Source organism: Sus scrofa, chromosome 2 (genome assembly GCF_000003025.6).
Source record: "Sus scrofa isolate TJ Tabasco breed Duroc chromosome 2, Sscrofa11.1, whole genome shotgun sequence".
Taxonomy (NCBI): Eukaryota; Metazoa; Chordata; class Mammalia; order Artiodactyla; family Suidae; genus Sus; species Sus scrofa.
In genome coordinates this window covers 120,301,629-120,326,885 of record NC_010444.4, presented here as the reverse complement: position 1 = coordinate 120,326,885, position 25,257 = coordinate 120,301,629, and the positions used below count along the sequence as shown (strand labels likewise).

The 25,257-nt window shown below is 39.0% G+C and overlaps 1 protein-coding gene across 15 annotated transcripts in view; it reads right to left on the bottom strand.

Moving 5' to 3' along the window:
• Positions 1 to 25,257, bottom strand: part of COMMD10 (COMM domain containing 10) — a 205,867-nt gene that overhangs the window by 117,524 nt on the left and 63,086 nt on the right. Inside the window, exon 6 of one of the 15 annotated variants that reach the window (XM_005661591.3) lies at positions 9,001 to 9,468. Coding sequence (XP_005661648.2) covers positions 9,466 to 9,468 — 3 coding nt within the window. The 3' untranslated portion in view covers positions 9,001 to 9,465. 15 annotated transcript variants of the gene reach the window in all.

The following is a 25,257-nucleotide window of genomic DNA, read 5'->3' as shown; positions in this document are numbered from 1 at the left end:
ATTTATGTCAGATTTCTCTCTACAAAAATGCCAGCTGACAAGCCAATATGGGATATTTCCTTAACATATTACCTATTTCTCAATATCTAATGTATAAAGTGGCTGAGCTAAGAGAAGTATTTTTCCAGTCTTGGATTATTCTTCTCTAAGCTCTAGACATATCACTAAGAAAAAACTTTTATTTTTAGCATCTAAATTTAGATAAAATGCATAAAACAAAGCACAACATTTTGGTTTATTTGCAAAAGACGGTGCAAATAAAACTATGAGACTCTCCCCAGGGTACTTGGCCATAGAGAATTACAACTATTTCTTGGAAAATGGGTACATTTGGCCATTTATAAGAGTCCTAATCTTAGAATTGGGAGCTATGGGTTCAAGTCGTTAAGTGTGCAAATAATAATACTGCATGTCTTTATAAAAATAACTCATCTTTGCATCTTACTTTACAGTTTTTAACATACTTTCCTCTTAAAATAATCATGACCAGTAACAACCCTGTGGAGCAATCATCACTGTTACTTTATAGAGAAACAGACTCAAGTCCACAGGGCAAGATGTACCAGAGTTAAGGACTAAAACATAGAAATCTTTTTAATGTACTGGCTTTTTCAGCCATTCAGTGCCAAACTATGACACAGGGGATGTAGAACAGTTCCCAAAGAGCAAAAAAACAATGAGTTTAGTGAGTTTACCACCAAAGTTTGCCACTCATAGCAGTGCAAGTCCCCAAACTCTGAAGTGATTAAAAAAAAAAAAAAAAAAAAGTCTAAGCTCAAATACCATTTGATATCACTTATATGTGGAATCTAACATATGGCACAAATGAACCTTTCCACAGAAAAGAAAATCATGGACATGGAGAACAAACTTGTGGTTGCCAAGGGGTCAGGGGAGGGAGTGGGATGGACTGGGAGTCTGGGGTTAAGGGATGTAAACTACTGCATTTGGAGTGGATAAGCAATGATATCCTGCTGTATAGCACAGGGAACTATATCTAGTCACTTGTGATGGAACATGATGGAGGATAATGGGAGAAAAAGAACGTCTGTGTTCGTGTGCGCGTGCATGCACGCGACTAGGTCACTTTTGCTGTATAACAGAAAACTGACAGAACACTGTAAACCAACTATAATGGAAAAAGTAAAAATCACTAAAAAAGAAAAAAAAAAGTCTAAAGTGACGGGGGAGGGGGGGGGAATCTCTCTGGGACAGATACACGGTAACCAAATGTTACAGACTAAATGTTTGTACCCTTCAAAATTCAGTGTGGCTACATTTGAGTGGGTTCTCCATAGAAGTAATTCAAGCAAAGCAGGATCATAAGGGTGGGGCCCTAACCTGCAAGAGCTGGTGTTCTTACAAGAAGGGACATCAGAGAGCCTCTCTCTGAACACACACGCTGAGAAAAGGCCAGAACACAGTGAGAAAGCAGATGTCTACAAGCCAGGGAGAGAGCCATACCAGAATCTAAATTTGCTGGCACCTTGATCTTGAACTTCCCAGCCTCCACAACTGCTAGAAATAAATGTCTGTTGGTTAAGCCACCCAGTCTGATGTATTTTGTTACAGCAGCCCTAGCACACTAATACACCATGTACATAAGAAGTATAAGAAGAGCTGATTATTAATTTATAATTAAAATACACTTACCAAAAATATATAGTCAACTGTACTTTTTTTTTTTTGTCTTTTTAGGGCTGCATGTGCAGCATATGGAGGTTCCCAGGCTAGGGGTCAAATTGGAGCTATAGCCACCAGCCTATGCCACAGCCACAGCAGCATCAGATCCAAACAACCTACACCACAGCTCATGGCAACGCCGGATCCCTGACCCACTAGGCAAGGCCAGGGATTGAACCCGCAACTTCATGGTTTCTAGTCGGATTCATTTCTGATGCGCCATGACAGGAACTCCTAGTCAACTGTACTTCTTGTTAAACTGTGCTTGGAGCCTGGAAACAATACCAGGGGAGATTGATGAATAGAATGTTTTAATGGTCTGAAATATTCTTCTCACCAAAGGTGCTCCCTCAACAATGGAACTAGTTTATTCAGACTTTTCTGAGTTAAATTTCCATTCTTCATGCATTCTTCTGGTCCTTGTCTCAGGGACCGCTCTTGGCTTCAACAGCACAAGTTAGCAACTTCGGAAAGGCACATACTTCTCTCGATATGTTAATACACTGAAAAAGCTGTAAGCAACAGACTAAGATAAACACAGGCTTTATTGGTGACCTCTCATATTTTAGCCATGATTCATTTTGTGTCCATACACAATAACTCCCAGAGGTTACAGCATTTTCCTCATTTCTCAAGTCTTTAGGGGGTGCTTTATTTTAGTCTCCAAGGATTTCAAACAGATTCCAGGGCTGTGATTCTAACTCTTGTTCATTTGATTTTGCCGAGAGCACATTATAGCTAAGTGGCTGTATGTAAAAATATCATATTTGATCTGTACAACACAACCCCTTCTAAGGAAAACATACACTTTCCCCCTAAAAAATTATAAAACCTAGTCTTAGTAAGTGGTAAAGCCCAGAACCACATTCTACTCTCTTTTTAATTCATGCATTATAAGCATATAAATAAAATATCTCAAAATTTCTTTGAAATAAAGATATGTGTGGTCATTTGTAAACCATGACAGTTTTTATAATCAGTGTTTAAAAAGCTATATGGGGAGTTCCTGTCGTGGTGCAGTGGTTAACGAATCCGACTAGGAACCATGAGGTTGCGGGTTCAGTCCCTGCCCTTGCTCAGTGGGTTAACGATCCGGTGTTGCCGTGAGCTGTGGTGTAGGTCGCAGATGTGGCTCGGATCCGTGTTGCTGTGGCTCTGGCGTAGGCCGGTGGCTACAGCTCCGATTAGACCCCTAGCCTGGGAACTTCCATATGCTGCGGGAGCGGCCCAAGAAATGGGAAAAAGACAAAAAAAAAAGCTAGATGGGCACTATTTTGGCTTAACGTTTTTATTTCATTAGCAGTCATGGCATGAAAATTTGACAACTTGGGCAAGATCATTAGGAATTACTCTAAATTGATGAAATTTTATCATAGATCTATCTAAGCTTTGTACAAACTACTATACCGACACTTACTTGAACATAGGGGAAAAATTAACTGTTATTTCAAAATAGAGTATAAACCAGAGTTTGTTTTCTACTGATGAGGGAAAATAGTTACACCAAGCAATCTCAATCACCTCTATGTAGCTGTAAACTCATAACTTAAATGGGAAAAGGGGAAGAACTAGGTTTACTTATTCACGTTCAAGACAAATCCAAAAACTTACACATAAATTTCATTCAAATGGAAAATGGGTAGGTTTTTCTTTGCACATCATTTAGTTTTTAAAATAAATATATCATTTATTTTAGAAAACAAAAAAGGTGTTGTATACAAAAAAATTGGTTTTAAAAGTAAAATAACACTATTTGATGAAAGTAACCTCTAAATAATGCAAGAATGCAATGCCACAAAATAAATCCAACCATAAACTATAAATTATTCACAAAGTAATCAAAAACCTTTCCTCACCTTGGCTTGAGGGTGTTTGTTTTTTAAATTATATGATAGTTGCAAGAAGAAAATGCTAACATTTAAAAAATAAATTTTTGGAAGATACTTTAAGAAGATACCTTTTGTCTTCTGATAGTAAAATCATTTGTATATATCCAGTTAACTGCTGTCTTATTTGAAAATTTCTCACTAAGGTATATAACTATTTCCCTTTAGCTTATTACTTAGGTCAAAGTAAGTTTCTTATTTGAACCTCTGAAGAAGTGGTAAGGAGCCCTAAGGGTAGTAGAGAGATGTCTAGGAAATAAGAGGTGGAGCATGAACAGACCAAATTACTAACAATGCCTGGTTCCCTCACTTCAGTTTACCAAAAAGAGTTGCTCACCTTTTTGTCAAATATTTATAGACACACAGACACACATACAGGTTAAATGACTCTTTGGAAAAAGATGCTGCAACTAAAATAGTTCTGAAATTACTGCTCCAAATTAGATCCTATAAGGTGTCCTATATATGATAATTAAACACTGATTGGGACCTGCACCAGTGTCTCTTCTGAAAGACTTGGGCTTCTCAACTTAATCTCACAGATGTGATGAGAGAATATACAAATTGTCCTTCCACACAGCAAGGTGCACACTTTTGCTGCTCATTTTCCTGCTGTGTTATTCATACCTTAAAGTCTTCAACCAAAATTAGTTCTAAATTAACTAAGTTCAATTATAGAGATTGATGAATATACATAATCCACCCAGCTGGGCTGGGGCAAGGTTACCCTCCATCTTCAACAAATACATTCTTTCTTATAGCAAAGAAATTTACCAAACACTACTGGGTTAGATCACAGCCTATATGGGTATCTTAACTAGAGATACAACTGCTAACAACAAGCTAACAACCTTGCAATAAAGGTTACAGCCCATGCCCAATTAAAATTTTAAGCACACACACTATGTAAGATAAATGTGTACCTTATATACAAGACACAGTTGTTACTATGCATAAAATATATTATACACATATATTTCTGTATACAGATACACATACACACATATATATGTCAATAAATTAGAGTTGGTTTGCACTTTTGTTCCTGTTAAATTACTTTACACAGAAATCTCCAGGAATTTAAAGCAATTTGAAAAGATTCTCTAAAATAGGCAAATCCAAAATACTTTAGCTGCTCATAAACCCTGAAAAAGTTACCTAGGTCATCTACTCCAACTGTCCACACCAAGAAAGATTTCCTTTGGCTAATTTTATCCAATTGCCATGGCATCAACTGCTGTCACTGTATTTTGGTACAAGCAAGGGAGTTCAGTGATTGGATATACTATGCTTCTGAATTAAAAGGTCTTCAACGTTACCCTGGGGAAATCATTCTCTCTTTTTTTTTTTTTATTAAACATTGAATTTATAAGAATAAGGATTAAGATGTTTCAGAGAAGGCAAAAGAGAAAAGTAAAATAATTAAAATGCACTAAGTTCTAATAAAGTTGTCTTAGAAATAATAGCAACAAAAATTAAAGACCACTATACCAATTATCTTAACATCTCATTCTGATTATCACTTATTAACCATGGCAGTCACTTAACCATCTTGCCTTCAGTTTTCTCTCATCTATTAATCTTAATAAAATATTAATATGCATAGTACATAGTTAGAAACATCAATGGCATAATGTGTAAAAATACTTTAAACAATAAAGAAACCATATTTGAATTATTATAAACTATATATTGATTATAAGTATAATAATGAGATTGGGGAAATGTACTTTTAATATTCCACAAAATGACTTATTAGTGCAAAAATGAGTTATCACCATAGTATTTTGTTCACTACCTGATTCACTTTATTATAACAAACTTTTATATTTAAATCTTTCAGGAGTTTCCTTGGCGGCTCAGCAGATACGAATTTGACTAGTATCCATGAGGATGCAGGTCTGATTCCTGGCCTCGCTCAGTGGGTTAAGGATTCAGTATTGCTATGAAATATGGTGTAGGTTATAGATGGGGCTTGGATTTGGTGTTGCTGTCTGTGGCTGTGGCCAGCGGCTACAGGCTACAGCTCCAATTTCACCTCTAGCCTGGGAACCTCCATATGCCACAGGTATGGTCCTAAAAAAAGAAAAATTAAATCTTTCAACTTTTCTCTAAATTTGATTTATTTTTCTTGTTTTATGATTCAAACATTTATTAACTCCCTTACCCAACATTTTCAAATAATTTAAAATCAAATACATATTGGGAGTTCCCTTTGTGGCTCAAGAGAATGAACCCAACTAGGATTCATGAGAATGTGGGTTCAATCCCTGGCCTCGATCAGTGGGTTAAGGAACTGGTGTTGCAGTGAGCTGTGGTGTAGATCACAGACAGCTTGGATCCTATATTGCTGTGGCTGTGGCATAGGCCAGCAGCTGCAGCTGTGATTCAACCTCTAGCCTGGGAACTTCCATACACTGCAGGAGTGGCTCTAAAAAGGAAAAAAAAAAAAAAAAAAAATATTTATTAAATCCCGAATGTGTACAAGGCACTATGTCATATCCCTTTACTAAGAGGGTCATCCAACTGTGGACTGACAAGGCCCTTTCCTTTCTTCATTTTTCCTCTTGGATTTCCATTTAGTTTAACTGGTAACTTACCTGAGATTCCCTCTACTCCTAACTACTTAAAAAAGAAGACAAGAAACGAAATTTATTCATCTCCTATTATGCACTTGGCACTATATTTATATTTACATTATCTCAGTCAATCCTCACAAGAACCATAGGAAACAGGCATTCACATCACCTTTTAGAAATAAAAAAGATAAGAACCACAGCAGAGTAAAAATTTAAAGCAGGTCTGCTGACTCCAAAGCCTATGGTCCATCCACTACATCAGTACTCTCCAGACTTTCAGATTTCACAAGACAAAACAAGATGCACACACACACACACACACACACACACACACACACACACACAAGTGGTGGTCTTCGTGGCTAGCATCATTTTATTTTCTAAGAAATGATACATATTTAAAAGCCCTGTCTACCATTAGTATTATTTTATAAAACAAAAGCATATTAACATAAAAAAGGAAAAGAAAGACAATCTCAAAATAAGAAACAAGCCTTCTGAAGAAGGCATAGTTGACAACCTCTCACTGATATTTTCACCACAGAGCGGGTCCTCCAACTGGCAAATGAGAACAAATGCACTGAAGCAGACTGTTTCCCGTAAGAAAGAAGCAGAATAGAGAACCTAAAATACTGCCCTGCTTATTTTTCCTAATTTCAATACAAAAGTGACAAGAATGCATGTTGCCTTAACTAAAGCCATGGGCTTTCCTCAAAGTTCTACATGCCAAGGCTCTGAGGACAACGAAAATTAGAGGCTTAAAAAATAAGTCAAAGCATCTTCTGGTATGAAGAGGTCAACTTATTCATTATTATCATGCATTTTCACAGACAGCAGACATCTTTAGGCTTTTCCTTCGAAAAACAAAAATCTGTGTATCTGATGTCATCAGAAGAGTGGTTCAAGAATTCAGATCTATTACCTCACACCTCAGAGATTCATCCACCTTCACTTGTGTTCCTGGCTTTCCAGCCTTATCTATTATAATTAAGAAGAGCAAGGACATTGTCTGCCTCAAATTTTGATGCAGGATCTGATATTAGGATGCTATGTTACTATCTAAGAGTCAATACACAGTAAATCTATAAGCTCATTGCCAATGCCAGAAAAAGTGTAAAATATTACTAAGTAAATTTGAGCTAAATTTTCAGAATAAATTTACATTTTTAAAAACACAGTTTGTCCTCCAACAATAACCAACAAGAAAAGTCATAAAAATTTTTAAACACATATAATCTAAATATTACAGTCTCATCCACAGCTCTGTTTCTAATTTCATCTACTAGATAGGCAAAAGATGGGATCAAGGGTCTAGGGAGAGAAGCAGACAGACAGAAAACAACTTGCTATTTGCTCTCCATTGGCACTTGGAACTGACCTCTATAGTTCATTACCATTTATGGGTATCCCGTGTATGAGGTATCTCATCATGTACTTTACCGCCTCCAATCCCTGCTTCATCACTACTCCATCCTGAACTGCCTTAAAGTCTTAAGAATGGATCATGCTCACTAGATACCTGAAGCTTCTAAATGACTGCTTGGAAATAAAGTTCGTAGTTTTATGAAATAACTCTTTTAGGGCAATATATTTGGCAAATCCTCTCTTTTAAGGATTAAATAGTACCCTGGTTGATCTACTACATTTTATACGGTACAGCTAGGTTATGTATTTCCACTGCTCAAAGATTAAAAAATACAAATAAGAAGCCCTGATTCTGTCAATGATCCCCTTGAAGGTCATGATACAACATTACTGGAATAGTCTACCCATGCTATAAATGAAATGCCTTTTTTTTTTTTTTAAGCTACAAAGGAGGTAAATAAAGTACCTTTCAGGGCAATATATTTAGGTTTTAATCTTACTGAATGTAGTCATTGTATATACACTTCCCTTTACTCAGACTATCCACTGTTATTTTAATCATTTTTTAAGGCCTAATTCAAATACGTATTTCACTGTGGATATTTCCCTATTAATCTATATAAATTCAATACCACATACTGTATGCTCACACTGCATAGTGAATAAGCCTTCAATATTCATCACCATTTATAAGCTTCTAATATGTAGGCACCTAAGGTGCTAAACTCATTGTTTCCAAGTCTTTCTCCCTCACATCACTGTAAGTCTGTCCACAGGAGCCTTAACAAGAGTTTTTTACAGTCAGCACCTATCACAGAACTTCATAATAATAGGCTTTGAACAAATGTTCATACTTTATTAAGAATACATTTTAGGAGTACTACTCAGGAATAAAAAAGAATGAAATACTCTGATTTGTAGCAAACTGGATAGAGAATATTATCCTCAGTGAAGTAAGTCAGAGAAAGACAAATGCTGTATGATACCACTTATATATGGAAATCTAAAAAACAATACAAATGAATATATCTGCAAAACAGAAAGACTCACAGATACAGAAACAAACTGCTGGTTACCAAAGGGGAGAGCAAAGTAAGGTGGGATAAATTAGGGATATGAGATTAACAGATATAAACTACTATATATAAAATAGATAAGCAACAAGGATTTACTGTATAGTACAGGGGATTATACCCATTATCTTGTCATGACCTATAGTGGACTAGGAGTTCCTGTCATGGCTCAGTGGTTAACGAATCCGACTAGAACCATGCGGTTGTGGGTTCAATCCCTGGCCTCGCTCAGTGGGTTAAGGATCCAGCGTTGCTGTGAGCTGTGATGTAGGTTGCAGACATGACTCAGATCCCACGTTGTTACTGTGGCTCTGGCGTAGGCCTGTGGCTACAGCTCCAATTAGACCCCTAGCCTGTGAACCTCCATATGCTGCAGGTGCGGCCCTAGAAAAAGACAAAATAATAATAATCATAACAAAAATACTGAATCACTAAGCTGTACACCTGAAACTAACATAATATTGTAAATCAACTATACTTCAATAAAAAAAGAGTGCACATTTTAACAGAAACATAAAATTGTATTTGCCCAAAATATAAGAACTATAATTTGTTCAGAATCTTTAAGTTTTATATTCTAATGCAAAATTTGATGCTTGATTGTCCTCAATAAGTAAAACTGATATAGACATTTGCTCGGCAACCGTATGTTTTCCACATGTCAATATTCATTTCTGACTTTTTTTCCATTTTACATAGAACATCAATTGCTGAAATAATTTTGTCTCTAAATCAGGAGTTATTCATTGAATGCTTTATTACAATGGAGTCAAACAGACCTGTGTTCAAATCTCAGCTCAATTACTTACTCGCCATATGATCTTGCTAAGTTTCTTCATTTATAGAATGGAGATAATATATGGTATCTTGTTTCACAGGTTACTGTGAAAAGTAAATCAGATAATATATTTTAAGCAATGGCACATAGTACTAAACACTCAGTAAACAGGCAGCTGTTGTACCCATGATATAGACTTAGCTCTAACCCTGCAATAATTACAGTCCTGTTTTAAACCAGTTGTACTTAAACAGATGTGTCTAAAGAAGAACTCAAAAAAAAAAAAAAAATACTTGTGGGAGTTCCTTTCGTGGCTCAGTGGTTAACGAACCCAACTAGGATCCATGAGGATGTAGGTTCAATCCCTGGCTTTAGTCAGTAGGTTAAGGATCCGGTTTTGCTGTGAGCTGTGGTGTAGGTCACAGATGCGACTCAGAACCTGTGTTACTGTGGCTATGGCATAAGCTGGCAGCTGTAGCTCCAATTCAACTCCTAGCCTGTGAACTTCCATATGCTGTGGGTACAACCCTAAAAAGCAAAAACAATACTTGTGTAATTTATAAAAATATAACTTATATTCCACACCATATTCTGAGATTTGTTGTTGGTGAAAGGGAAAGGAGTTAAGGTATAGGCACACAGAGTTACAAAACTACCCTCTAATAACTTTGAAAACACTGTTTAAAATATTAAATGTATTAAACCTTTTACAAGTCCATTTCCACATCCATTTATTAACAATCAAAATACTGGATATGTAAAAATGCCAAATTCAAATTTTCTACTTCTCATTAGACATTATTTTATTCAATAAAATATGTGTTTATACAAGCTCTCTTAGCAATAAATGCTTAATTAGAATAAATGTATTGGGAGTGGGTGAAGAATCCAACTGCAGCAGCTCGAGTAGTGGTGGAGCTGTGTGTTTAACTCTAGGCCCAGGGTAGTGGGTTAAAGGATCCAGGGTTTCCGTAGGTATCTGCTTCCGTGTAGGTTGCAGCTGCGGCATGGATTCAATCCCTGGCCTGGGAACTTCCATATGCTGTGCGTGTGGCCATTAAATAAATAAGTAAAGGTAACGCTTTTAAATCCTTGTAGAGATTTAAGATACAGAAGGAGTAGCTTTCCTCTACGACCCACTGCTAATTTGGGATTTACTGGTTTATAAAATCAGAAAGACAAGGCCCTGTGATCACTGTTCCCACATAAAGAGATATCTTTAACATTATCATCATGGCCAGATGTGCTCAGGACTTACAGCTGCTCTGCTACTATGTCAAAAAAGTCTCAGTCTTATCTCTGTTGGTACAAGTTTCTACGTTTTGCTGTCGTTCAACTTAGCTATTTAGCTCACCAATTTAGAACAGTCTTAAAGTGCGAAATAAAAATAATGTAGTGGCTACATATTCATTCATTAAAAATATAGTAATAATTGAAGGTCTACTGTGTGCCAGGCACTGTTTTAGGCATGTCCCTGCTCTCATGGAATGTACTTTCTAGGACAGGATAACAGAAAATAAACAAATAACTATATTAATTATCATATTAATAAATAAAAAGAAAAACAGGGTAAATTAAGGGGGATAAAAAGTTACAGGAGATATGCTGCAATTATCTGCAATGTGTTCAGGGAAGGATTCTTTCTGAAACCATAACTGAGCAGAGACCTAACAGAGGGGAAACAGCAATCTGTGTAGACATCAAGGGAAGAAGCATTCTAGAACAGAAAACACAAAGGGCAAAGCCCACGAAGTGTTCCAGGAAAAGCAAGGCAACTTCTAGAGATAGGGCAGAGGGAACAGAGGGGGAAAGGTATCAGGTGAAGTTAAACAAGCAGCATGGAGTTATATCAGGTAGGATATTATAGGCTGTTTTAAGGGCTTTGGATCATATTTTGAATTATAAGAGAAGCCCTTAGAGTATCCTGAGCAGAGAACATAAATTGAATTATGATTAAAAATTATGACTGCTATGTGAAAAATAAGCTACACAGAACGAAGGGAGAAGCAGGGTAACCAGAGGCACAAATGACAGATTCATGTCAAACATAAATGATTAGCCACAGGAGAGATAAAATTTCCTGGACTTAATTAACAAACATGGTGACCTAGACCTTCTATTCCCTGTGACAGGACTGCATTAGATGCTAGCACCTGTTCCATGTCAAACAGAACAAATTATGAAAAAAAAATCATTGTTTGCAAGGCAAATGACACTTCACTTACAAAGATTTTTTTCCATAATGTACATTAACCCGTAAAGCTTTAGATGTACATCCCCAAATCTATCAGATTCATAAAAGTCAAACTACAATACAGGAATGAATTATTCTACTTCCAGGAATGGGAAAGTAAGACCAAGACTAAGATTAACTAAAAAAACTTGACAAAAAATAATTAAAAGCAAAAACTTTAAAACCTTTTGCTCAAGGAGTTCCCTGATGGTGTAGTGGGTTGAGGATCTGAGGATGGTGTAGCCAGTTGTCACTGCTGTGGCCTGGGGTTTGATCCCTGGCCGGGGAACTTCTGCATGCTATGAGCATGGCAAAAATACAAACAAAATTAAAATTTTTAAAATAAAATTAAACAATTTGCTTGAAGGCCTTGGAGACCTAACAACAACATAACAATTTATAGTTGAGGATCCAGGAGCAGCCCAGAAGTAAACTCAGTCATCTGAGGTGCTTCTTCCCGCCTCCTTAAGAAAAGCTGATATTCAAATGGCCAGTCACGGAGTTTCCATTGTGGCACAGTGGAATCAAATCCAACTAGTATCCAGAAGGATACAAGTCCGATCCCTGGCCTCACTCAGTGGGTCAGGGATCCAGCAATGCTGTGAGCTGTGGTATAAGTCACAGACGTGGTCAGATCCTGCATTGCTGTGGCTGTGGCACAGGCTGCCAGATGTAGCTCCAATTCAAGCCCTGGCCTGAGAATTTCCATATACCGTGGGTGTGGTTCTAAAAAGCAAAAAAAAAATAGCCCATCAATGGGAAAAAAGAAAATCCATCTTATTTGAAATTAAGAAAATAAATATTCAAATCACAATAAAATACTAATACCACTATACTTTTGCTAGGAAAGACTCATTACTAAGTTCTGGTAACAATGTAGAACAAAAACAACTTTTATACACACTGCAGGTGTGAATGCAAACTGTACAACTACTTTCAAATTAAACATGTATGGATGGCCAATAGGCACATGAAAAAATGCTCAACATTACTAATTATTAGAGAAATGCAAATCAAAACTACAATGAGGTATCACCTCACACTGGTCAGAATGGCCACCATTAACAAGTCAACAAATTACAAATACTCGAGCGGATGTGGAGAAAAGAGTATCCTCCTTCACTGTTGGTGGGGATGTAAACTGGTACAACCACTATGGAAAACAGTATGGAGGTACCTCAGGAAACTAAATATAGAACTCCCACAGGATGCAGCAATCCCACTCCTAGATATAGATCCCTATGTTCACTGAAGCGCTATTCACAATAGCCAAGACATGGAAACAACCTAAATGTCCATCAGCAGATGAATGGATTAAGAAGTTGTGGTATATATATACAATGGAATACTACTCAGCCATAAGAAAGGGCAAAATAATGCCATTTGCAGCAACATGGATACAACCAGAGGTTCTCATACTAAGTCAGAAAGAGAAAGACAAATACTATATATCACTTATATGTGGAATTTAAAATATGGCAGAGATGATCCTATCTACAGAAACAAATCAGGGACATGGAGAGCAGACTTGTGGTTGCCAGGGCGCTAGGGGGTGGGGGATAGATGGGGAGTTTGGGGCTGGTGGATACAAACTGTAACATTTAGAATTGATGGGCAATGGGCTCCTACTGTATAGCACAGGGAACTGTGTGTGATTGGGTCACTTTGCTATACAATAGAAATGGAAGAAATATTGTAAAGCAACTAACTTTAATAAAAAAAATTAAATTAAACATGTATACACTTGGGAAGACTATAAAAATGACTTCAGTTCTCCACCGTGTAGACATTACCTGTGAAATGTGACCCAGCAGAATCTTCCATCAATATAACCTATTTCCCTACTCCTTGAATTTGGCCTATACATTTGACTTACTTTGGCCAAGAGAATGTTGTGAAAACAACAATGTGTTGATTCTGTGCCTAGGCCTCAAGAAGCCTTGTGTCGTTTCATACTCCCTCTGAACCAAGGGTCCAAGCCCAGGCTAACCTGCCAAATGATGGAAGACAGAAGCCCAGTCCTCAGGGTCACCACAGGGACTAAAGCCATCCTAAACTAGCCTGCCCCCAGCAAACTGCTGACACATGAGCAAGCTCAGCTGAGACTGGCCAAGCCTAGCCAGCAAACTACCTTGCCCACAAACAGATTCATGAACAATAATAAATGGATGTTTACTATTAATAAATGTTTTAAACTACTGAGTTTTGGAGCGATTCCTTCTATAGCAATAGCTAACTGATGGTACCAGAAGTGAGGTGCTATCATAATTTTAAAAATGAACTTGTAATATTGGTTCTGTAATCAAACAGTGGCCCGAGGCTTGAAAAATGGTCAACACACTCTTAACAAAAGTTGGAAGAAAGTTAAAAAAAAAATTTCACCAGAGGCTGAAATAATAGGAACTGGTGCTATGTAGTAACAAAATAAGTGGCAAAATTGTGTTGGCTATACCACTCAGAAGATGAAAAAGCTATGTAATAAACATTTAGATTTGCCTGAGATCTCCAGGCAGTGTTAAAAGTCAGCTGGTTGTTCCCAGCTGTATACGATAAAGTAACAGGGCAAAAGAAAGATGAGCTAAAGAAAAAAGTAAAAAGTTTACAAGCAAAATTTAGAAAGAATAAAGAGGGGTCAGGTCTTGCTGTGTTGGAAAATACAACTGCTTCTCATCTCCAGTCTCTCGGCTGGTAAAACCTTCTCCAAGTGTATAGTCTGGGACTGTAGACCAAGTCAAGGACATAGACGTAAAACCTCGTTAATGTCTCTAAAGAATAATGAAGGGACCGTCAAGACACTCTCAGCTAAATAAAAGCCCTTCTAGGGTCTTAAAAGAGTTGTCTCACAGTAGTCTGACACACCTAAAATTAGTCTAGAGAATGAAGAGGGTCTCGAAAACAATTACAAGTGTGACTTTTGGCTTATCCTAACACTCAGTGATTCCACTCCCAGGCAGTTCCCCAGAGAAATGCATGATCATATGTTAAGAAAGGCATGTACCAGAACGTTCATAGTATTCATAATAGCTAAAAACTAGAAACAACCCAACCTATCACCATTATAATGAATAAATAAAATGTGGTCTATTCAGTAGAAAAATGAAAGAACACTGTAAACCAGCTACAATGGAAAAAAATAAAAATCATTAGAAAAAATACGGTCTATTCACATAACAACATGCTAATGTAGCAATGAAAATGAACAAACTACAGCCATACATAACAAGAAGGAATATCAACAACATAATTTTGAAGCAAGCAAACAACTCAGGAACATAATACAATTCCTTTTAAATAGGAAAAAAAATAAAAGTCTAAAAGTAAACTGTAATGTTTAGATATGTATATGATGAGGAGATGAAAATAAAAAAACATAAAAACAAGGAAGAATCTGTTACCATAGAAGGCAGATTACAGAAGAGGAAAAAGGGGAAATTATGTAGAAGCAGCCAAGGATGCTTCTGGCAAGCTGGTAATATTTTATATCTTGATCTGTGTGATAGTCAGACAGATGTCAGCTTTGTGATTAACTGTACATTTGTGTTTTATGCACCTGTCTGTCCATAAATAATTTACATACAAAGATGTGCATAAGTGAGGCCACAGGACAAACTGTGGTAGCCAAAGAACCAGGAACATGTCCAGGTTTGAAAGCATTTTGGAACAGAACTATTTTGTTTAAATGATATACTCTGATGAGATTTTATTCAACTCATGCAATCAAAGCAACACTGATTTAGTCTGTCAGCGTGTTTAAGACTAAAGGGGAAAAGAAGATTCCCTGTGTTTGCTTAATGATTCAATAAAATCTAGCAGGTACTATATTATGAGATGAACTGTCACTGTCTTTCATCAGGAACACCATTCACTTTCATTAATAATTTTTTTAAGATGTGTGTTCAATAATGACTCACAGAGTCCTGGTACAATATTTTTTCTCCATCATTTATCTACTTCTTCAGAGTTCCGTGTGAAATTTTACTGTGATGAGAAACATTTGAGGAGAATTGCCTTCTAGCCCCACTACAGCTGGAAGCAAAAGTCCTAGACTTTTACTGCCCAGGAAAGACCAGATATGAGAGAAGCCGCAAGAGATACAAGAACCTTCCCTCAAGGCTTCAGTATGTATCACAGCCTACAATCAGTGTAACTGATATGAGAAGAGACCCGTAAAACACAAAATAATAATATGCTACACTTAGAACCTTCTCTTAAAGAAAAAGGCACTGCTAGAAAACAAATGCTGAAAAACCATACATCATCATTTGTCTAGTTCATATTCTACTGCTATACAGCTTCTGAAATCTGTAATAGAAAGTATAGAAGAGGGTTACGGATTGATTCAGTTAAGAAAATAATTTTCCTTAAAAATCTAACTCACTAAACAAGAAAAAAGAAAAAAAATCCAGTTTGAAATAGCATCTAATTACTTCAATTAAAAATTTAAATTTTAATTTGTTAAAAGACTATACCAGTTGGCTGATATTATTTAGCATTGGATATACTATAAGACTATTATAAATAAAACTTTACATTTTCCTATGAATCTATAATTGTGAAAAGGGCTACAGTGTTGGTAGCATTATATTTTGAAAGAGCATTACAAATCAGACAAAAAGCAATTTTAAAATACAAGCTAAAATGTGGTGATCTGTGACATATTTAATTCTCCAAATATAGACATAGTGTCTTTTATCCCACAGGGCCCTCTTTCCCACAGAGCAGCGTGGTCAATATCCCCTTGCCCTTGAAACTGGCAGATCTTTGTGACTGCTTCAACCAGTAGAGGACAACAGAAGTTACGCTCTGTGACATCTGAGTCTAGGTCATAAAGAGGCCATGCACTTCTGCTTTAGGACACTCGTTCTTGGATTTAGTTGCCATTGGCACTGGAATCAGGTGGAGACTATGAGTTAAACCCTAAAGGGGCACTGAGAATAGTGTTCACAGAAGCCTAAAAGGCCAGAAGGGGTTGCTTGTAAGGGTTTTTAAAGTACTGAAATGTGACTGGAAGCTGCAAGAAAGGGGTTCCTTGTTTTATCCTGGAGGGAAGTTTAGAAATACTGTTGTTGGCAGAAAAAACTAAAACTGGGAAATATTTCGAAGGAACTCAATGACTCAAAGTACCACTGGGCTTCTTCTCATTGCATATAACATATGAGAGGAAAAAGATAAGCTAAAGAATGAATTGCTAGTTCTAAAAGAGCAAGGACTCGCTGGGTTAAACAATAAAACCATGTGAAGTTAAAGCACCTGCAGATGACAAAATGCTCCTCCATAATGGAATGGCTTTCAGGTACAGATTGAATCCAGAGTGGGGCTGTAAGATGCTATATTAAGACTTCAGAAAGAGCTAAGACAGAGTCTCTTAGAAATGTTCAGATTGACAAAAGGTCTTATATTAGTTTTTTTTTTTAATAAGTAATTGCCACACACTTAATGGCTTAAAACAGTGCCCAATTATTAGTTCACAGTTCTACAGGTCAGTAATTCAGATAGGCTTGGACATGCTCTCACAAGGGTGTAATCAGATGTCAGGCAGGCAGGGTTCTAGGAAAGAACCTGCATGCAAGCTCACTCAGCTTGGGGGCACCTGCAGCTAATGGTCTGGGGGCCCTATTTCATTGCCGAACCAGAAAACACTCTCTTCTCCTAGAGGCTGCCCTCATTCATCCTCACAAATGTCTCCATCTTCAAACCTGCAACATGCAGAGGTCTTTACACACTTTGAATCTTTCTGACTTCTGCTACCAGCATGACAACTCTTTCTGCTTTGCTGTTGTTACTGTTTTGCTTTTTAGGGCCTCACTCATATGGAAGTTCCCAGACTGGGGGTCAAATCAGAGCTGCTGCTGCCAGTCTACACCACAACGCCACATTTGAGGTGTGTCTGTGACCTACACCACTGCTCCTGGCAATGCTGGATCCCCAATCCATTGAGAGAGGTCAGGGGTTGAACCTGAATCCTCACGGACACTAGTTGGGTTCCATTTCCATTGCACCACAAAGGGAACTCCGAAAAGTTTCTGCTTTTAAAGTGAATGGCTGACTGGGCCGTGACCACTCAGAAGAACCTCCATATCTTAAGTGAATCCACTTGGGATTTTAATTAAATCTCTTTAAAAAGATAATTATCCATTTAAACAAAAATATGTGATAATAACAGCAACAGGCAGGGTTGGGAGGAATGGAGGTAGACTACTATAAAGTTCTTATCAGTGCCTAGAACTTAAGGCTAAAGGAAAAATATGTGCGCCTATTCATGTTTTAATGTATACTTTTTTAATGGTTAATATTTTTCCAGAACATTATTGAGAAATCGAAATTTGTAACATTTTAAGTTTAAATATTTTATTTGCAACAACAGAATTTGCTGTAATTTTACTTACCTGGTTCTATGGATGTAAACTTATCAATAATATTTCTTTTTTTTTTCTTTTTTTGTCTTTTTGCCATTTCTTAGGCCGTTTCTGAGGCATATGGAGGTTCCCAGGCTAGGGGTCGAATCAGAGCTGCAGCCACCGGCCTACACCAGAGCCAGAGCAACATGGGATCCGAGCCGTGTCTGCAACCTACACCACAGCTCACAGCAACGCCGGATCCTCAAACCACTGAGCAAGGCCAGGGACCAAACCCGCAGCCTCATGGTTCCTAGTCGGATTCGTTAACCACTGAGCCACGACGGGAACTCCAGTAATATTTTTAAAATTTACTTTTTTACTTATATTATTTTCAACTGAGGAAAATGACAAATTAAAGAATTTCTAGAGACTAGGGGACCATCATGAGTAATTTTAAATTAGCTTCAGTTTACCGAAATTTCTTTCACAGGACTCTACTGTGACAGTATCATTTTTTAAAAAATTTCTCAAGGTCAGTAATATATTTGGGTAAAACTGCATGAAGCAGAGTTCATGAACCAGTTTTAAAAGATCTAAACATAATGCTGACTATTACAATTATTGATACTGCATGCTGCTAAAATTATTTCAGATGAAATTCTTACAGGACTTAATCTTTTTTTTTTTTTTTTTTCTTTTCTTTCTAGGGCCACACCTGTGGCATATGTAAGTTCCCAGGCTAGGGCTGAGTCGGAGCTGCATCTGTGACCTACACCGCAGCTCACGGCAACACCAGATCCTTAACCCACTGAGCGAGGACAGGGATTGAACCCGCATCCTCATGGATACTAGCTGGGTTCTTAACCCAGTGAGCCACAACAGGAACTCCATAATCTAACTTTTTAAGAACCAAGGCAGTGGCTGATTTTCGCAAACAGAAGTATTCACAGAAAATAACTTTCTCTGGTTACAAACTCAAAATTTGAAGACATTTCATTTATTTTTGTATATCTTCATTATAAATGTGAGATGAAGATGCCCCAAATCTAATTTCTATTTCACATATACTTTCCCATAATAACTCATACTCTCAACTGGTGATACATACATTTATAATTTTGTTACTTTTCTTCTTTATTTTAAAATAGAGCAGGTATATTCAGAACTCTTGTTAAAGTTCTGCACTCATCAAACACTGAAAGTTACATTCTCCCATTTGCTGTAGGTAAAGAGTCAGGCTTTCCATTTAAGTATACAGCTTCATTTTAGTAAAAAAAAAAAAAAAAAAAAATTTATTGTAGAGCTTTATTAACTTTCTTCACTTAGTTCAAACAGCTAGGGAAAGAAGGTCACTAGCACAAAGAACAAAATTCAGTAAAGTCTTTCTCTCTTTTATTTTTTCTTATGGCCACACCCATGGCATATGGAAGTTCCCAGGCCACAGAATGAATCTAAGCTGCAGCTATGAACATGTTGGATCCTTAAACCCACTGTGCCAGGCTGGGGATCAAACCTGTGCTTTGTAGCGACCCAAGCTGTTGCAGTTGGATTCTCAACCCACTGTGCCATAGCAGGAACTCCAGTAAGGTCTTTTAACAGAACTAATCTTCCCTTAAACATTTTCTTCCTAAATTTATCCTAAAGATATTAAAGACTATTTAAAAAATAGAAGGAATTACCTTCTTTAGCCTGCTACTTTCATAAGTAGTTCCACTTTTGGCAAAACTTAATGAAGAACAAGGCATTTCCATTTCCCTGCCCTAAACTGGAAAGACCTCTTTAAGAAATGAAGATTTCAATGTACTGTACTGTAACAGATATTTTACATCTCCTATCATATTTCATTCTCAGAAAAACCCTGGGAGGTAGCTATTATTGTCCAAATTTTCAGATTAGAATTTGAGCCTCAATCAGATAAGCAGCCTGCTCAAGATTCTTCAGGTACTTCTCAAGAAGCAAACAATATGATCCCAAAGCCTGTGATGTTTTTACTACACACCAATGCCACCTTCAAAGTCCTTCACCCTATGCTCTATTATCCATCAAAATGGGATGCAAGTTATTTTTGAGCTGGATGGCAGAAATCACCAGGATCAGAGAAATGCTTTGTCCTGGGACAGACCTCTGTCAAGTAAGGTGTGTATTTAGTAACAAAGTCTAAACCTTCTCTACATTATATTAACATGGGGGGAAGGGGAAAGAAACCTTGAATAAAAATCCTCAGCCAGACCTTTTATTTATTTATTTATTTATTTATTTATTTTTCAGATCTTTTTAAAATAAATATTACAGTTGTTTTCAAAATTTTTTGTCCTTAATTTGTTAAAGCAATTGATTTTATAATCCTTATACTAATAAATGTGATATGTTTTAATGACCTAAAATCAAAAATTAATAGGTGATTAATGCTAATATAAATAAAGGCAAATTCCTACTGTATATAGCAAAGCCTAGAATGGAGGCTATGAGAGACAGTCATATCTGAATCTAAATCCAATTAAAATAACTTGGCTGGCTGGTAGCAACAAAATCCAACTCAGTATAATTTGAAGGAAAACAGGGAATCATTAAAATGAGAATTCTTCAAATTGGCACTAATTAGATCAGTATGCTCCCATTCTTCTGTGTCAATTTAAAAGTTAGCACCTATCATCCATACTATCTTATCCTCTCCTTTTTTTCCCAGTAGGACACACAGAATGTTTTTTTACCTACAAGATTTTTCTAAGAACACACTTCTGACAAATACAGAATACTAAGGAGTTTTTAGGAATCTAAGAACCTTTTCTCTCTTCTAATAGGCTCTAATTCTATAAATCAGTAAGAGACTGGACTTTCTTAATGAACACACAGTAATACTTTTAAGTGTTAAGATATGAGAGTCTGAAAATTCTGAAGGCAAAATTAATAAAACATAAGCGAGACAAAGCGTAAACAATACAAATCATCAGTTAATACACTAGAGTGACATGGTACTTAATTTATGTGTATTTAACCATGATTCACTTATATGACTTCAACTATACACTTTGCAGAGACAGACTATTAATTAAATAATGCAATCAATTAGGTCCACCATTTCCCTGAATGAATCAAAGTCCTGGAATCAGTGTGTGTGTGAGATGGAAAATGTGACTCTTCTGATTCCTCAGCCAGTGCATGCTGGCATCTCACACGTGCTAATGTGATTCTAGGGCTAAAAGATATCTAGGCACTCTAAATCTAAATGTTCAACTAAAGAAAAAGCAAACTGTTCCAAAAAATTTCTGAAGAAAAATAATACAGCTGAAACTGACTTACTAAGAAATGTTCTGTTATGCGGCACTTCCCTCAGGGATTTCCTCCCCCTCCCAAGAGTAGTCTTCTAAGAGATCATCGCCTTCTGCACTGACCTCACAGACCTGAAAAATTAACTCTCCATAACATCCCTTACATGTAAAAGAAAAAACAAAGAGGCCATCACTCTTAACACTCATGTGCAAAAAAAGAAATATAAGGAGCTTTATGAGAGAGGCTGGCAGAAATGAGGATTAGGGAAAACTACGTCGGCTAACAAACGTAGTCTTTGAATGTAGGTTTGGGTCAACTTGCAATGTGAATTGCTTAATGTTAAGTGAATTGAGTATAAACTATCTGAATTTTTATGTCAGAGTTTTAAAAATGATCTAAAACTACTTGTGAACCAAACTTCCCCCAAAAGAATACTGGAGGCAAAAAGCACACTCAGAAAACAGTTCAAATTTGCCCTTTGTGAAGCCACACAATAGACTGGTAGACACATTCTGGTCAGGATATGTTTTCACTTTTATGCAAACTGCTACAGTTAACTTCTGAGATCACTCATAATAAAGCTGCCAAGTAAAAATTTCAAGCTCAAAATTCAATATCCCACCAGTAATTAAATAACAGGAGAGAGAGAATTAGGTTTTAAAAAGAAAGACAAAATACAATTTCTACTTCTTTCCATTTATAAGGAAAATTAACTCACACTCTGGTATTGACAAAAAATGATCAATGTAGTTCACCAACAAGGCAGCTTGAGGTTATGTGACTAGCCGGGACCTCCAGTTCCCCCAAGACGTAACTGGGCTGCCCCAAGGGCAAAAAAGCCAATCAATATAACAGCTCACCTGTTATCTACTTGCACTTTGGCTGAGTAGCTATCCTCTAGAAAAACCCAATACAGACTATTTTACTACCAGAAATGCACTGATTCTTACCGTGAGTATTTCATCACCCAGACAGCCCCATCAGAAAAGAACAGGAGCAACTCTCAGGGCAATCCTCTATCAAGGTCATCCTCTCACTCCTCACACTTGGCAAGCGGAAATAAAACACCTACCCTCAGCAGAGTTTCATGACTATCAAAACAAAATGTTTAAGCACAAGACAAAACCATAAAGACTATGAGAAGAGGAACTAGCCATGGACCTCACTAAAGACAGGTGGGAGAGTAATCACTGTGGAAGCATGGTGGCTACTTTATTAAACTGTACATTATTTTCAGTCATTCTGGACAAATTAAAAAAAAAAAGTGACTTTTTTTTTCTTTGGTCTTTTGAGGACCGGCACCCATGGTATACAGAAGTTAGAAGTTTCAGGCTAGGGGTCAAATAGGAGCTGCAGCTTCCAGCCTACACCACAGCCACAACCACAGCCACAGCAATGCAGGAACCAAATGGTGTCTGTGACCTATACCACAGTTCACAGCAATGCCAGATCCTCAACCCATTGAGCAAGGCCAGGGATCAAACTCGCATCCTCATGGATACTAGTCGTGTTCACTACTGCTGAGCCACAATGGGAATTTCCAAAGTGACTCATTCTTTATTAATTTCAAGGGTCCAATGAGTTAGAATATAAAAGCACATAGGGTTCGCAGCATGAATTAAATGGTCAATAATGTTACCCACTATCATTACCTTCTTGATTGTTTAAATTTTAATTGTTTAAATGTGCCAGTTATCCGGCATAGTGGTTACTCTGTTTACTGCAGCTATCAAGACACTCACTTTGATGAGCCCATCCACCGAGGCTGACTAGAATTCAGAAAAATACAAAGTGGTAGCACTTACAGAAGTGGCAATGAAATATCTCAGCCAGATGCAAATTTCACATAATATTATGAAAAATTAGATGTCCCCTCAGCCTCCAAATGGGTCCTAATGCATATGAACTGTCCCAAAACAAGTTACAGGTTTACTTCTTAAATAAAGAAAAATGTCTGGAGTTCTCCTGTGGTGCACTGGGATGGTATTGTCACTGCCGTGGCTCAGGTTGCTGCTGTGGTGCGGGTTCGATCCCTGGCCTAGGAACTTTTACATGCCACAAGTGCAGCCAAAAAACAAAAGGTCCTTATGAGAAATGTTTATCTTTCTTAGGAATTACCATTAATTAGAACCCATTTTAGCTGGGAGGACAAGATGGCGGAGGAGTAGGAAGACACGCTCGCCCTCTCCCACAAACACAACAAAAAAAGCACATCTACAGAATAAATGACTCGCACAGAACAGCAACCAATCGCTGGCAGAGGAACCTAAACGCCAATAACGGCAAGAAATTCTCCGGAGAAAAGAGGAGAGTGAGAGAAGGTGAATCCGAGCGAGACGGGGGCTCCCGAAAGGGAACTGCGGAGGAGAAAGGGATCCCGCACCCTGGAAAGTCACCTACCGGGCGAAAGATCAAACGAACCGGAGGAATCTCCAGATGCAGAGAAGAGTGTAGCAGTAAGTTGGAGTACGGAAAAGCCGATCAAGAACCCAACGGACCATCTGAACTATGGGCAGAGTCACCAAAAATTGAGACGCCTGGGTGGGGGCTGGGCACCGAGACCTCGCCGCCGAAGGTTAGTCCCCGAGAAAGGGCCGGGGGCGCCGCCTGGGTGGGAGCTGGGCACCGAGACCTCGCCTCCGAAGGTTAATCCCTGAGAAAGGGCCGGGGGACGCCTGGGAGGGGGGCTGGGCACCGAGACCTCGCCGCCGAAGGTTAGTCCCCGAGAGGGGGCCGGGGGACGCCGGGTGGGGGCTGGGCACCGAGACCTCGCCTCCGAAGGTTAATCCCTGAGAAAGGGCCGGGGGACGCCTGGGAGGGGGGCTGGGCACCGAGACCTCGCCGCCGAAGGTTAGTCCCGAGAGGGGGCCGGGGGATGCCGGGTGGGGGCTGGGCACCGAGACCTCGCCGCCACCGAAGGTTAGTTCCCGAGAGGGAGCCGGGGGATGCCTGGGAGGGGGGCTGGGCACCGAGACCTCGCCGCAGAAGGTTAGTCCCCGAGAAAGGGCTGGGGGGCGCCGCCTGGGTGGGGGCTGGGCACCGAGACCTCGGCTCCAGAGATTAGTCCCCGGGCTAGGGGGGCGGGGCAGAGCGGAAACTGCTTGGGAGGTCTAGAAACCATTTGACGGGGCAGAGACTGCCTGGGAGACTAGAAAACAAAGCTGTCGCAGAGGAAGGGAGCAATACTCCAGGAGTGGGGAAGGGGAAAGCCACATCAGAGGGAACCTGGGAGAAGAGCCTGGTCTGCGCCCGTGCTGGGGAGGGGAGAGAAGAAGGGGTGGGTCCCCATAGAATACCCCCCACGCCACAGCAAGCTTACAGGCCCGCTAGCTAGCTGAAAACTCTGCTTCCCAGTGCATCCCCTCCCCCCACCCCCGCCACGCCCTACGCTCTCACGGACCTGGGGCTGCCTGCCATCCAGGAGGGCTGGCCTCAACAATTGCCTGAAGCCTACCACCGCAGGGGCTGCCCTGCACAGGCCTGCTTGCCCTTTGGAGGGGCTACACTTCCGCAGAGCAGCACCAAACAGCACCAGCCCCCGAGAAAAGGCCTGCAGCCTAGAAAAGCTAGAACAAGCTTAGCCAGGCTGTGAATAGATCGGCCTAATTCTCGGACGGTTTTTCTGAGTCGGGTTGCTCCGGGGAGGAGCCTCTTCGGTTTCCAACGGCCCTGCTACCCGCCCAAGCCCCCAGGGGATGCTCTAGTGGACCAGCTGCATAGGACTGCCAGCTCCAGGCAGGACCCCCTGCAGCCCAGAAAAGCTGCAACAAGCTCAGCCAGACTGTGAAAAGATCCGCCTACATTCTCAGGCTGTCCTTCTGAGTTGGGCTGCCCTAGGGAAGAGCCTCTCAGGTTCTCAGTGACCCAGATAGCTGCTCCAGCCCCCAGGGGGTGATGCACCCCTAAAAAGCAGCTGCCCAACACCGCCAACCCCCTGCAAGAACCCCACAGCCTAAAAACACCAGAGCAAGCTCTGCATGGCCAAGTGAAATCTGCTACCATCGCGGTGTGGACCTCTCAGTCCTGTCTGCCCTCAGGAAGTCCTCCTTTGC